The 14,941-nt window shown below is 39.6% G+C and overlaps 1 protein-coding gene across 19 annotated transcripts in view; it reads right to left on the bottom strand.

Moving 5' to 3' along the window:
• Pdp1 (PAR bZIP family member Pdp1) overlaps positions 1-14,941 on the bottom strand; it is a 63,069-nt gene that overhangs the window by 8,998 nt on the left and 39,130 nt on the right. For 8 of the 19 annotated variants that reach the window (XM_089469225.1, XM_089469224.1, XM_089469223.1 and 5 more), the window contains one exon: positions 174-215. The exons of 5 other annotated variants lie outside the window; for them this stretch is intronic. In XM_089469225.1, the coding sequence (XP_089325351.1) occupies positions 174-215 (42 nt within the window). Of the gene's footprint in view, positions 1-173; positions 216-8,162; positions 11,330-14,941 lie in introns of those variants that run through there. 6 more of the 19 variants (XM_089469232.1, XM_089469231.1, XM_089469230.1 and 3 more) reach the window with 6 other exon arrangements.

Below are 14,941 nucleotides of genomic sequence, written 5' to 3' on the forward strand. Positions count from 1 at the left end.
AACGTAAAGCAAGGCAAACAAGACAAGCAAAAATCTAATACATTTACAACTTTCGCAAGTCATAGGAAACGAAAGAATGCAAACAAAACATAACGTATGACAACATTTGTATGCTGTAAACAAAAGAGAACAAAACAAAAATATAAAACGAAAAAAAAAACTTAAAAAATTACCGTTTGCTTTGCAAATAAAACCCAAAAATGGAGATTTCCTGCCTGTAAAAACAGAAGAAGAATGAGAGATAGAAAGAAGTGCAAAATACATAATATACAACTAAAGTGAAACGGAACGAAATGAAACACAAACATAATGAAATACTAAATGAAACAATGAAACAACATTTTGAGCAACGAATAAGAGCAGAAATTTATATATGTATGAGTGCGATAATGTTAAGTGTCTCCCTGTCACTTTCACTGTTGCAGCAGCAGGAGAGCACGAGCCGACGGGAGAGGAAGGGAGATAGCGAAGGAGTTGCAGAATTTGGTGCACGGCTTAACGAAACGCATTGAAATGCATAAATAAAAGCTCGGGCATGACAACCAATGGCAGAGACAATATACATATGTATGCGTGTATCGCGCTGTCACTTTCACTGCTGCAGTTGATAAAGCGCCGAAGGAGCTGGGCAAGGGCAACGAGAGCAAGAGAGAGAAAGGGAGACAGGGCAGGCAGAGCAGGAGCAGCAGAATCTGGCGCACGGTTTATTTTTAGCACAGCCAACGACTTCGGCTGAGCGTCGGCTTTGATCGTTCGTTCGGCTTTGGCATTGGCTCCGTTTCGTTTACAGTTTCTCTTGCCAATTTAAGTGGGTCAACTGTGCGTCGCCGCGCTGCTTCTGTTGCTGTTGTTGTTGTTATTATTGTAGTCACCATTGTTGTTGTTTCTCTTTTATTTTATGTTTATTTATTTATTTATTTTTTTTTTGGGTATTTTGGTGGCCCAGTCACAAAGCGAGCTATTTTTTGTAGCCCTTTTTTGGGCATTTTTGTTGTAGTTTCTCGTTTGTAATTAAAATAATTTGCATAATTTTCGTGACTCTTTTTTGCATTTGGTTTCCGCTGCGATTATTTTATAATTTATTTATTTTTTTTCGGGTTTGCTTTTTTTTTATCACTTTCATTAGAAACGCGCGCCCAGGCCTACGACAACAAAATTTATAGCGTTTTTTTTAGGTGAAAATAAAGCGCTTTTTATACCCTGAACCCATTGAAAATGGGAAATCAGGGTATAATGGTTTTGTGAAAAAGTATGTAACGGGCAGAAGGAGGCGTGGCAGACCCCACAAAGTATATATATTCTTGATCAGCGCGATGAGCTGAGTCGATATAGCCCTGTCCGTCTGTCCGTCCGTCCGTCCGTCCGTCCGTCCGTCCGTCCGTCCGTCCGTCCGTCCGTCCGTCCGTCCGTCCGTATGAGTGCGTCGATCTCAGAAGTTACAAGAGCTAGAGAGCTGAAATTTGGCATGCATACTCGTGTGTACCATACGCAGTACGAGTTTGCTTTATTTTTTCGATAAATCATCCGATAACTTTTTTATCGAGAATAATCGAAAAATTGATTTTGTTTTTTCAGCCTCATTAGAATACTATTAAACCTGGAGACTTCAAATTTGCGTTGTATATGAAGTTAATGGATACAAAGATTTTGTAATTTACAGATTTTGGATACCACGCCCCCTTCGCCCCCAATTTGTAAAAAACGCATTTCAAATACTAGGGACTTGTGCTTTCGAATGTACATACATTTGAACATTATGATTACCCTCTGAAAGTTTCATGAAGATCGTACGTCTACAAAAGAAATTATTTGACAAATAAATTCTCATAATATTGCCCACACTGCAGCGCAGCCCAAGCGCAGTCGCTGCTTACTGCGCAGCTAGCGCAGGCTTATGCGTGCGTGTGGATGTATGTGTATGTATGTTTGTATAAAAGAAGTGCAGAATGATTAGAATATCAGCTTGGAGGGTTCAGGGTATCTCCTAGTCGAGCAGTCTCGACTGGAGCTTTCTTACTTGTTTTGGGCATAATTTGTTGGTGTTTCGTGTGCGTCGTTTTCTGCTATTATTATTATTATTAATATTATTTCTATAAATTGTTAGCCTATGGCCTAGGCCTTTGTTGTGCTAATGGACGAGTTGGTCACAATTTTTAGTGGACTTTGATGTAGGTTTTTTTATTTTTTTTTTTTATTTTAATGGCACTTTAAACTTTCACTTTTGCTGTTTCCATTTAGTATGAAGCAGAGTTTTTTTTATGTTCATATTTGCGTATTTTTAAGTGGAGCTTTGACAAAATGGAAGGTTTTTAGCACAAAAGGCCATAATAGAGTTTTATATTTGAGAGACTTTTTGCAGTTATCACATGTCATATAATATACCCCGAACTGTACAATTAGTAAAACAAACAGAAGCATAGAAGTACCTCCTCTTATATTAATTAAAAGTTTCAAATTATTCACTTTAAGCATATACTTAAGCAATTAAATTCCCATCCAAAGTCCTGTCTGAAAAACAAAAATTCCCAGCTATAAATTTAACATTCAGTTAGCTTTAACTTGATATCGATCGCACATCCGTTTCGAGGCAATAAAAGCCTCTGCCCTAGCAGCCGGCCCTCGGCCCGCTCTCCCTCCAGCTGAACTGCATTTTAAGCATGGTGCGCATTAAAATGAAAGTGAGAGTAAAACCTCCTGCAAGCAGCAGCAACAACAACAATAACGACAGTGCAAACAAGTCAACTGAGCGGATGAACAGCAAAGATAAAAATAAAAACTCCCGAAAAGCCCAACCAAATTGAATGAAAACCAGTTCTCACCAACAACAATAGCAAAGAAAGCAAGAAAGAGAGCGAGAGAGGTGACAATAGCTGCCTGCTAACGAGAAATACACATATGTACATACATGCATACGTATGCGCAACGGCATTCTAAACGAAAAAGTAGAACAAAAGCGAGACACCGAAGACCCCTGACATTGACATCCAAGTGAAGTAACATAGTGCGAATAGAAGCATGTTTGGCAGTCATAGCAGTTTTTCAGCTAGATCAGCTGAAATGGCTTGTAGAATACAATGTTTACGGCTGAGCACTGTTGTTGTTGTTGCTTTTTATTTTACAGCTAGTTTTGTAGCTATCTCGCAAATGTTATGCAATGCAAGCGTTTTTTTTGTTTTTGCTGTTTTGCCGCTTTGCTTCGAGTCCAGCTCAACAATTGAGGCAGCTTATTCGGCACGTATGTGTATGTATGTATGTATGTTGTTGCTGTCGCAGTCGCAGTCGCAGTCGCTGCTGCTGCATGCACGCCCCTTTCACCTGTTTCGACGGCGCAGTCGGCGTCGCCGTCAACTTTGCTGTTGGCGCATGCGTTGCGTCGATGGCGCAATTGCGGTAATTTTTACTGCAATGTTGTTGTTGCTTTTTTCTGCTCTTTTCTTGTTGTTGCTGTTGTTGTTGTTGCTTTCGTATATTACATGGCACTCGTTTATGGCTCCGTTGGCTCTTGTTTTGTTTGACTGCCTTTTGCTGAAGTGCAGAAAGTGTAACACTTTCGATTGTTGTGCCGTCTCTAGTTGTTGTTGTTGTTATTGTAACTGTGATTGTTGTTGTTGCTGTCTGTGTTGTGCATTGCATTCATTCCGCATTCGCGCTCATTTGCATAGCGCTGGCTTTTTTTATGTAGCACTTTTTATGTTTAATTTGTGTTGAATTTTTTTTTTTTTTTTTTTTTTGCTTGCTTTAATTTACCTTCTTTTATTTTTACGGTGTATCAAATTAATTATGTGTGGGAAAATGTGTTGGCCATTTTTTTTCCATTTTATTTCCGGGTTTCGTTAGCAAGAAAAGTTAAGCTCAGTCGGCCTACCAGTTGGTTTGTCACTCTTTGGTTAAGTTTTTAATTGGTTTTGGCCAACATTTGTCTGCTTTTATTTCTGCAGAGATGAACTGTGAAATTTTCGTGGCTAAGTGTAATTTTTGTAACGGTTTTTCGATTAATCAACGCTTTCTTTTGCTTTTATAAATGTCCAATTTCATTGCTGTTTTTTTTAATGACTGAAAAATGCTTGAATATATAAAGATTTAGTTATGAAAACTATAATTTTGTCATATCTGGAATCCTTTGGAAGTTATCCTCGTGCTTCATCATATATAATTTTCCCTATATGTCAACATCAATATATATTCCTCTAATTTTCCCTATATATCAATATCAATATATATTCGTCTATCACTTTCAATTGTTTGAGAATTACATAGAAAGGCTTTGCCTAAAAGTGACTTTTCCTTAACTCTCTGCCCCATTTAACGTTCACTCAATTAGAGAGCTCCTTTTGAACACTTATTTCCTCTATTATAAATGCCAAATTTGTGTTGATAAACGCCAAAAGCGTAGCTAAAACCTATTTTGCAATAGTTTAATTGGAAAACTGGAAAAACTGTAATGCAGCGAAAGTGAAAATATCGCTAACAACACTTCACGCCACGCCCAACGACTTGGTAACATATTTCCAACAGACACACCAAGATAGGCTTAGCAAGAAAGAGAGATGCATATCTCTATCCCTCTCTCTCTCTCTCTTTCTGTCTCCCCCTTAACATTAGCCGCAATTTGTTGAAAGAAAGCCGTCGTGCAGTTAATTAGCTAAAATAAGGAAGCAGACAATAATGTTAATCATAGCTGTTCATATCGCGAGCGAGCTATAAAAAATATCTATGTATATAGAGATGCCATAAAAAATATATAAAACAGACACCGAAACCCAAATAGCTAACAAAATTGGCTACAGGTATGCGGCGAAGGGGCGTGCCAGCTGTAAATTAAAACGTAATCAAAAGAAATAGCAGAAGAAGAAGAGAAACAATAACAACAATAACAACAACAACAACAACAGAAGCAAACGAAATTCAATCAACGCGAGAGCCTTAACAAAAAAGTGCTTCTGGTCTTTTTTAGCAAAGACAACAACAACAAAGACGACGAAGGAGAAGGAGACGGAAAAGGAGAAGAAGACAAACACGAAGACAGGCGCGACGACGTGTGAAACAGTGGCAATTAAAATATTGCTCATACGCCGCGTGTGTTGCTCGCACTTTCACTGATATTTCTTTGCCGTCTTCGTCGTCGTCGTCGTCTTCTTCTTCTTCTTCATTTACTGCGCTCGTTTCTCACCTAAACACTAAACGTTGCACGTTTTTACAGTTGATCCGCTGACCGCACGATTGCGCAACAGCAGCAGCAGCAACAGCAATTGTTGCCACTGCACGGCAGCAACAATTGCTGCCAGCAATCAGTTTGCCTGGCTGCAAGACGAGTAGCCCGTGTTTTGCCTTTTTGATTGAAGTAACTGTAATAAACGTCGCCAGTGTCGGTATCTGGGTGAGTGTGTGACAGCAGCGACTGCGCCGTCGACGCCGGCGTCGCTCAGCTCGGCCAATTTGCGAATTTGTCATGTCTGCTGGCACATGCGCAAAATGCATTTCAAATTGTTTTGTTGGATAAACGTTTCGTTTCGTGGCCAACAGCACGCAAAGGAACCTGTCGACCAGCCCCGACTCAAGCCCAAGCTCAAGCTCCGCGCGATTGGGCCAACAGCAAAATAATAGCTCGATGAGTCAATTGGCTAACACCGTTGCGATAACGGCTAGAAATTGTAGAAGAAGAGGAGCGCGATAGAACACTGAACGTGTTTCAGCCAGAAACAGAGGCAAGGCAGCAAAATAATTCATTGCGGGTTTAGGGTAACCAAGTTGGACGTAAGACCAGCATTATGGGAAGATATATATATATATATATATATATATATATATATATTACTATTGAGATTTTAATAGAAATGCATATATAAAAGTATTAAAAAATGTATTGAAAAAAGCATTAAAAAAATAAGAATAATTTTTAAATAGTTTATAATCTAGAATATTACAGAAAATTTAGAAATTTTAATGAACTTCCGAAAAAAACAAAATAAAATAAATAATATCTAAATATAATAAATAAAATATTAATAAAGAATTATTGTGAAATTATTAGAAAAAATAGATGTATGCATTTTTATTATTTTATTATTATTATTATTATTTTTTTTTTTTTATTTTAAATTTTAAGTGATTTAGAAAAGTGAAAATATTTATATATTGAAAAATAAAAATTAAATTAAATTAAATTAAAAATAAATAAATAAATATGTATAAAACATTTTTTATATATTTTATTATGTATATTTTAGGAACGACTTAAAAATTTCTAAAAATTCAAATAATTTAAAATTAGCGCAAAAAATTAAAAACTTTCAAAACATTTTATACATTTTTGGTATGGATAAAATGATGCAGTGACATTTGATGTTTCCCAAAAAGCAGAAGCGCCACACAAATGTTGTTGCCAAGAGACAACAAAGAAAAAAATATATATAAGAAATAACTAAAAACTAAAAAAAATTAAATAAAATGCCAAGAAAAAATATCAAAAAACGAAGACGAAAGAAAGAAATGAATTTAAAAACTGCCGAAAAAAAGTGAAAGTTCATTTTTGTGATGTTGCTCAGGCGGCGTCGCAGTCGCTGAGCAGCTGCCGCTGACGCTAACAGCGACGACGACTTTGACTTCGTCGCAGTCGTCGACTCAATGAAAGTAAAAACGCATTTTGGGCAGTCGAAAATAAAACAACTAGAGTTAAATAAATATTGCTGGACATTTATTAATTATGCGACAAAGTTGCAGAAAGAGCGAAAGAGAAAGAGAGGGAGAGAGAGGGGGGAGGCAGAGGTCAGGGGAGTTGCTCCTTTGTTGCGATTGTTTGGGCCGCAAAAGCCGGACTTCTATCTTGGCCATAAAGCGGCGATAACAAAAGGCCGCAGCTGCCGATCGACTGGACTTTTGCTAAGCCAAATGAAACAAAAGTTGACTTTTTGGACAGATAAACAGATATCATATGTATATATGCATGTATGTGTGTGTGTATATGAAACGAAAGTTGTCTGTTGTTGCGGCCCTTGCGGGGGCCAAAAACTGAAAGCAAAAGTGATTGTGGAACTCAAGTGACTCTGTCTTTGTGTGTGTGTGTGTGTGTGTGTGTGTGTGGAGAGTGTCAAAAGGTTTAGTTGAAAGTTGAGACTCTTGACTCAAAGCTCACCGCCCCAGTGGCAGCACATGCGGAAATGGCTGGAAAATGGGAAAATGTCAGCGCACCGCAATGAACCCATAGAGCAGCATTAAGGAAATATGTACGCCCGTCAGACAATCGATTTAAGCTGACTTTGACACCTAATCAGGGTCATTAGTGGGCGATAATTAGTCGAGCATGCTATCAAATGTGGCCAGAGCAGGAAGAGGCTAAAAAACAATAACAAGGTTACGAAATAAGGCTATAAGTAGAGCAAGCTAGAAGCAGTAGTAGAGAGCAAGAGAATTGGGAAGCCAAGCTAGACATCGGCAACTTTATTCTTCTCCATTAGCAACATGTTGCCAGAGTAAAGCTCTAAGTCTTAGCAGCAATATTTAACATTTTTATTATGCTTACTTATATTTAGCATTGAAGCAACATGTTGCCAGCTAAAAAAAGGAGCAAATCTTAGCAGCAAGTTGCTCTACCGACTCAGCTACTCAATTTATAAGGAAGTTGCCTGCTTGCTTGAGAATCATACTTAAGATTATTTCTCCGCAACATGTATCTCAACAATGTCTTCACAGCATGTTGCTAAAAAATACACAGCTCAATTTCTTGCATTTTGAAGCTCATCTTAAATAAACCAGGCAAATAAACCCAGCTACAATTACCCAAACAAACCCAGAGCTTAGCCTTAGAAAATTCTGGAAGAATTTTAGGCTAACTTAAAATAGCAACATGTAGCTGAACGATGGCAGTGCAGCATGTCCTAACTGCAACATGTTGCTTTGCTTTGGCAACTTTTTCAATGCACTTAAATAACCTTTGGTAATTGCCCGCAAATCTTTCCATATTCAACAGCAACATTCACTTAGAATGCACTTTGCTGCAACATGTGACTAAGCCAGCCTTAGCAACATTCTGTAAGAATTTGCTCATGTTGCTTATACAGCTCGGCAGCATGTGCCTAAGCAGGAATACTGCACAAACAGCAACAAGTTGCTATCGTGCTTAACTGTTTATCTATAGAAATTATAAGATGTTGCTGGAATCATACCATTTAAATAGTTTGCATGTTGCTTCCACAGCTGCTGCACCTGAAATTGTGTCCAGCGGTTGTTCTCGTCGCCATTGTTGTTGTTGCTATTGTTGTTGTTATTGTTGCTGGTGTTGTTGTTGTTGTTATTGCTGGTGTTGGTGTTGTTGTTGTTGTTGCTGTTGCCATTGATGACGCCCACGAGACTGTTGACCAAGCTATTCTCATGCGCCTGTTGCTGCTGTGCCACAGCGGCGGCGGTGTTCACAGTGGGCGTGGCCGTTGCAAGATTTGCATTTGGTGTTGCTGGATTGTTGTTGTTGTTGGTATTGGAGGTGTGATTATTGATGATGATATTGAGATTGTTGTGGTTGAGTATAGTGTTGTTGTTGTTATTGTTGTTGCTGGCAACATGCTGCAGATTGTTGCTGAGATTGTTGGCAGCAACGGCAACAACAGCAGCCGCTGCATTCACATTGACATGTGCCAAATGTTGCAAGTGATGTTGCAACAGTTGCGTGGGCGGCGGCAATGCACCGTTGGCAACATTGCCCGAGTTGCCAGTGTTGCCAGCGTTGTTATTGTTATTGTTGTTGTTGGTGCCGCCATTGCTAAGATTGTTCAGCAGCTGCTGATGTTGCATGCTGTTGCGCAGCAAATTGTTGCCAGCCTGGCTGACGTTGCTGTTGTTGTTGTTGCAGGGTACATTGTTGCCAGTGAGATTCGCATTGCTGTTGTTGTTGTTCGTGTTGCCAGCCAGCAAATGGGGCAAATTGTGGACCACCTGCAGCGGCAGGCTGCTCAACGGTGGCAATGTTGTTCCTTGCGACATGTTGCCCAGCATTTGTTGCTGTTGTTGCTGCTGTTGTTGTTGCTGCTGCTGCTGCTGCAGTAACTGCAGCTGATTCTGTTGATGCTGCAAAACATTATGGGTTTGTTGTTGCTGCTGATGCTGCTGTTGCTGTTGTTGTTGCTGCAGCGCCAAAGGTGGCGGCGGCATTTGATAGTCCATTCTCATTGTTGCCAGTTTAACGGTTTTTTTTTGTTTATTTATTTATTTTTAATTTAATTTTTTTTTTTTTTTTGCTAGTTATTGTCTATTGCTAAGTTGCTATGTTGTTTTTGTTTCATAAGCTAAAGACGTGCTGCAACATTGTTGCTAGCAATGCTGCTGCTGCTGCGCTGTTTGAATTGTTTTTATTGCACAAAGCAAAAATAAAATATAAAGAAAGGTGGAAAATTGTAATTGGAACTAAATTTCAAAGCGGACACGCTTGAAAATATAAAACAATATAAATTTATAAATATGTATACAAGAAAAAAAATAAAACAAACAATATTTAAGCTTTTTATCACACGCGCGTCGCAGTCGCAGTCGCTAGATGTTCTAACTGCGACAGCAAGCGCAGCTTTGAGAGAGCTTACAGAATTTCTGAGCGCGTCACGCTAAATATACAACAGCAAAACTCTTCTCAATTCGCTTTTGTGCATGCTCAATTGTAGACGCTTCTGCCGCAGCGCGGCGCTGCCTTTGCCTACGCTATTCCTATTGCTATTGCTATAGCTGTTGTTTTTAATTTTTGTTATTTTTTTTCGCTTTGTGCTCTGCCTTTTTTTCTTTCTATTATTATGATGTGTGTGTGTGTGTGTGTGTGTGTGTGTGTGCTCGCTTTGTTGTTGTTGTCAACTATTTCGCGTACTTATTGGCGCTGCGACTGGGCTTTGGCTTTGGCTGCCGTTTAAAGGGGTTCTCGCAGCCGTCGTCGCCGTTGCCGTCGCAGTCGCCGTTTGTATGAGAAAAGTTTGACCTTGAATGAGTAGCGCAAAAAAAAAATAACAACAAATGTTGCTATGCGCTTTTTGCTATTTATTTGTTTATGGGTTGTGGGGGTTGTGGTGCAGGCTTGATGTGTTTTTATATTTTTAATAAATATTAATTCTAATTTATTGTTTATATTTATTTTGCATTAATTTATATTTATATTCATTTTAATGCACTTGGTATCACTGTGTAACTAGCTTAATTTATTTAAATATATATATATATTTATTTATTTATTTTTGCTTTTGCTGCAAAGTTTATTAGGTAGATTTTTTAATTAACACTGCACTACAAGGCATAGTTTTCCCATTTTCACTGCATTTCCTTGTGCATTTTATTATATTTATATTTTCCTTTTTTATACATATTTATACATTATATTTTTATATGATATATATCCAATCCTTTGGCCGTTGCTGTTGCCGTTGCCGTTGCCGAAAAAACGAAAGTTCACAAGTTCGCACGAATTCGAAAGCAGCCGCAGAGGCGCAGAGACGTTGACACGCGCGTCGCTGTTGTCGTCGTCGTCGTCGAGGAAGGGGAAGAGTAGGGGCTTTTTTTGGGGGGAACTATTAAGACTCGCTTTTTTTTGTATTTTTGTTTGTCGTCTGTCTGCTAGTCTGCCTGCTGCGCTGTGCTGTATGAAGCCGTGAACCGAACCGGTGCCGCCGGACTGCAAACGTTGAGTGAACGCGCGCGCTGTGCGCCTCTTGCAACGCAGCTCAGATCGGCTCCAAAAAAAACACAACAAAACAAAAGCACAACGAAAAACTGCCCCACGCAGCAAGCGCCAAAGCCAAATGTTAACGGCGACTGCGCAGCCAACGTCGAAGCCAAACTTGAAACCGAAAGCAAATATAAGCGACAGTCTCAGCCACAGCGACGTCTGCTGCTCTCACTCATTCACATACACTTACACACACTCACTCATTGCCTCTTTCTCTCTCTCTTTCGCTCGCTCGCTGGCTGGGGCGCACGCTCGCTCTCGCTGACTATTTTACATTGCAGCGTATTTTGCGCATTCCACTGTTTACTTTCTTTCGCGCAGCCTGCGCCAAAGTTCGTAAAAAGCTGTCGCTACGCTTCGCATGAGCTGCGCTGTCGCCAACGACTGCATGCGGAAGCGATGCTTGTTTTACATTTTTCGCACTCACACAGATACACACAGCAGCGAGGCAGCGCGTCGGCAGCGCGATGCCAGCGTCGACTGCGCTGCTTGCTGCCTTTAGTTTGAGTGACTTAAAAGCTTTTTCGCCTGCAAATGCTTTGAGTGCGCTTTCGATGTGTGCCTCTTCCCACAGCCCACGGCACACAGCACACATCGAACACACGACCATTTAATACAACAATGTGATAACAATAACAAGCTTACCCATGACAATAAACACTCGACTCTACAAAATGCGGTAAACGATGAACGAGCTTAAGCTAAATGCAGTCCTCAGTCACGTTTGGGACCCAATCGCTACATTCAACACAAAGCCATGCCACAATTTGATGCTTACCTGCAATGAGAGCAATAAAAAATTGTTTCAAATTAATAAATATGAAAAGTTGACAGCAATACAGAATGCTGAAATGAAATTTATGTACATAGGGGTAATTTCACTCAAAGGCCACCCACGGCGACTAAAAAAGCCTGCCGCTCCCATTGCCATTTACAGCACCCGCAGCCAGCCCATTTCCCCATTTTCTGGCATTGGCATTGACAGTGGGCAGTCTCCCCTCCGTCTGCCCTTCACCCTGCTTCTCCTTCTCCTTCTCCCACTCCCATGGCGCATTTCACATTTCGTAGTCACAGTCGCATTCGAAATTCGTCTCAGTTGCAGCGCTCCCTCTGCCCACACAGCAACAGTAGCTGCAACAACAACAACCACAGCAGTGGAACTGGCTGTCTTTAAAAGGTCATTTGTTGTTGAAATTTTCACTGAAACAACGAATCCAAATGAGCTGCTACGACTGTGTGATGCTCTGTGTGGAATTGGAACAAAAGGAAGAGCTTAAAGGTGCTCAGTGGCCCTCAGTGGCTTTCAAACTATATAGAGTTGTTGCTCTTAAGCTAATGTGTTGTAAACCTATGACTGCTAAACTGCACGTCTTTCACAGTGGCTCCAAAGCTGTGCTCTCTCTACTCTCCTGTCGACTCTCAAACTGTGACTGTATGTCCATCTGCATAGTAACTCACAAACTGTAACTGTTTTGCTCAGCAGTGACGCCAAAACTGTGTTACTTTGCATTTCGAGCTGCACAGAACATAAGAATGTCATCAATATACCCCATTAGCTTTAGCTTCTAGAGTATTTAAGGTAGAAAAACAACAACAACTGCAAACAAAACATAAATGAAATAAAACGAATTCGATTGTTTGCAATAAACTTGAAAAAATTTCACCCGAGCAGCGCGAAACAAAAAACCGAAAAACTGAAGCTGACATGGAAATCGAAACCGAATCCGAACCCAAAAACCGTATCATATCATATACCGTGTACGAATATCGTATCGTATTAGCTTGTAGCGTAACGTACGAAATTGCTCTTCAGCTTACGTTTTCGATCGTATTCGAGTGAGCAATGCATTAATGATGATGATAGACAGTTGGAGGTGGGTCACAAATGCAAATGCAAATGTTTTGCTGAAATGCAATTTAGAGGGTGAGCCGCAAGGGTGCAAGTGTTGCACTGTGTGGGCAGCGGGAATGCACAAAACTTAATGATTTTTATGGGAAATGCAACTCAATTATAGTTATTGACTGAGCAAAGGCAGAGAGAGAGAGAGAGAGAGAGAGAGAGAGAGAGAGAGAGACAGAGAGAGAGAGAGATAGAGAGAGAGAGAGATAGAGAGAGAGAGAGATAGAGAGAGAGAGAGAGAAAGGTGTGACACCTATATAATTTGTCTCTAGTATAAAGCTAGCTGTACTCTATAATGTACTCTAGTCAATATAGTATATACTATCTACAGATCTACTGCTAGCCTAGTCGGCATCTGAGAAGAAGAAGAATCGCATTTCTTGCTAGCCCCTTTGTAGTATTTAATTTCACAGTAAACGCTAATTATCTAATACTTAAACTAATATTAATACAACAAATTTGAAATTTAATCTAATAATAAAAAGGCTTTAGTATTTTCATTATAAATATTTGTCCAGACATTTCTGTCTGGACAAATTTCGTAACATTTTTCTATTTTGACATTGTCCATATATTTTCGGTCAAACATTTTCAGATTTAGGGATCACTTCAGTCAGCTTTTGCAGGGTATTTGACAAACATTTTGTGCGGCCTTTGGCATGGCAAAAAACATATTCAATAAACATTTCATAATCGTAATTTTCCATAATTTATTTCCATTTAATCAGCTTTGGCATATGGAAAAGCGCATTTGAGGCCATTTTCAATTCTGGCTTCATTTTTTTTTTTTAGTTCAAAATCTAATCAAAGCGAATGGATTTTGGCCAAAAAGAGAAGAGAACAGGCTCAAAGGTTGACCTCGCTACCAAAATGGGAAAATGGAAAATGGAACCGCGCATTGGTCAAAGAAAAGCGCGCGATGTGTGTGTGTGTGAGTGTGTGTTTGAATGATGGATAGCATTTGATGCCATTTGTCAATTGAATTGCAGCTTGCACTGCTTCTTCTTGTTGTTGTGGCTAATCAGCTGATGCGCTGCAGAGACAGCTCACAGTTTGACCCCATTCGTGGGCCAGCCTAGCTCCAATTGTAGCATATAGTAGAGCCGTTAAGCAGCCATTGCGAAAAGCTGTGCTAATTTCCACTTGATTTATTGTAAATCGTAAATTTCACAACTTGTCAAACAATTTTCCAGCACAAAATGCAAGTGTGAAATGATAATTTGCATGCGAAACGAGTGTGAAATCAATGTGCGTGGGAGGGAGAGGAGGAGTGTGGGAGAGAGAGAGAAGAATAAGGGCATGCACAGATAGGGATATACATATGAATTACTCATAAGTGGGATGAGTGAGAGAGAGACAGAGAAAGGGAGGAGTAGAGGGAGAGAGAGAGAAAGAGAGATCGGTAAGGGCAGACAGAGATTGTAATGCAATAAATACAGACACGGCTAGATAATACCCTATATATGTATGGATAAAACTTGTTTGAATAGAAGAAAGACAGAGACAGAGACAAAGAGAGAGATAGAAAGATAGAGAGAAAGAGATCGAATAGTAGATACTGATAAAAACGTGTAAGTTGATTGAGTAAAGATTAAAATGTATTAAGCAACGAGCGAGAGAGGTTGAATTATAGACTCGCAGAGGTGTACAGATAGTATTCGGGGTACTCTGGACTTTTCCGTTTCTATACGTTATTTCATTGTAATTTTATGTTCCATTCAATTCCATTCAATTTCCATAAATGCCTTATATACCTCACTTCAACCCGTTTCTAATTGCCATAGGGTATTGCGACTGCTTGCCGTAGGTCGTAACTTATCAAATGATAAGTCAAATATTACAACAACAACAGCAACAGCACAACGACAACAACAACAATAACAGCGACGAAATAGCGTAAAAATCGAGCTGCAAAATGCAAACGAAGCGCAAAAGCAAAGTTTTGTGCGCATATTAATTAAGTTTTTATTGCGATAGGCAGGGAATGACGCAGACAGCGCAGGCAGCTAGCAAAGGAGTGAGCGAGAGAGAGAGAGGGAGATCGCCAGCCACACACACAAACACATACACAAGCAGCTCACGTGTGCGCTGCAAGCTTTTTCGACATTCAAGATTCAACAGCAAACAGATAGCAGATGAGTGAGAGAAACAGAGAACGAGAGAGGGAGAGAGGGAGAGAGAGAGTGAGAGTGCATGAAGGAGATGGCTAGATTTCAGTAAGCAGAGCAGGTGATTTGAATAATTAGAGTGAGGCTGGGCTGAACAATTTATGTAAATGCTAATAATAATAATCATTCATTTATCATAAATATTTTGTCATCAATTGTGACTAGGCACAACTCATTAGAAAT

The sequence above is a fragment of the Drosophila arizonae genome, chromosome 4 (assembly GCF_054131065.1).
Source record: "Drosophila arizonae isolate 15081-1271.41 chromosome 4, UAZ_ARI_1.0, whole genome shotgun sequence".
Classification (NCBI taxonomy): domain Eukaryota; kingdom Metazoa; phylum Arthropoda; class Insecta; order Diptera; family Drosophilidae; genus Drosophila; species Drosophila arizonae.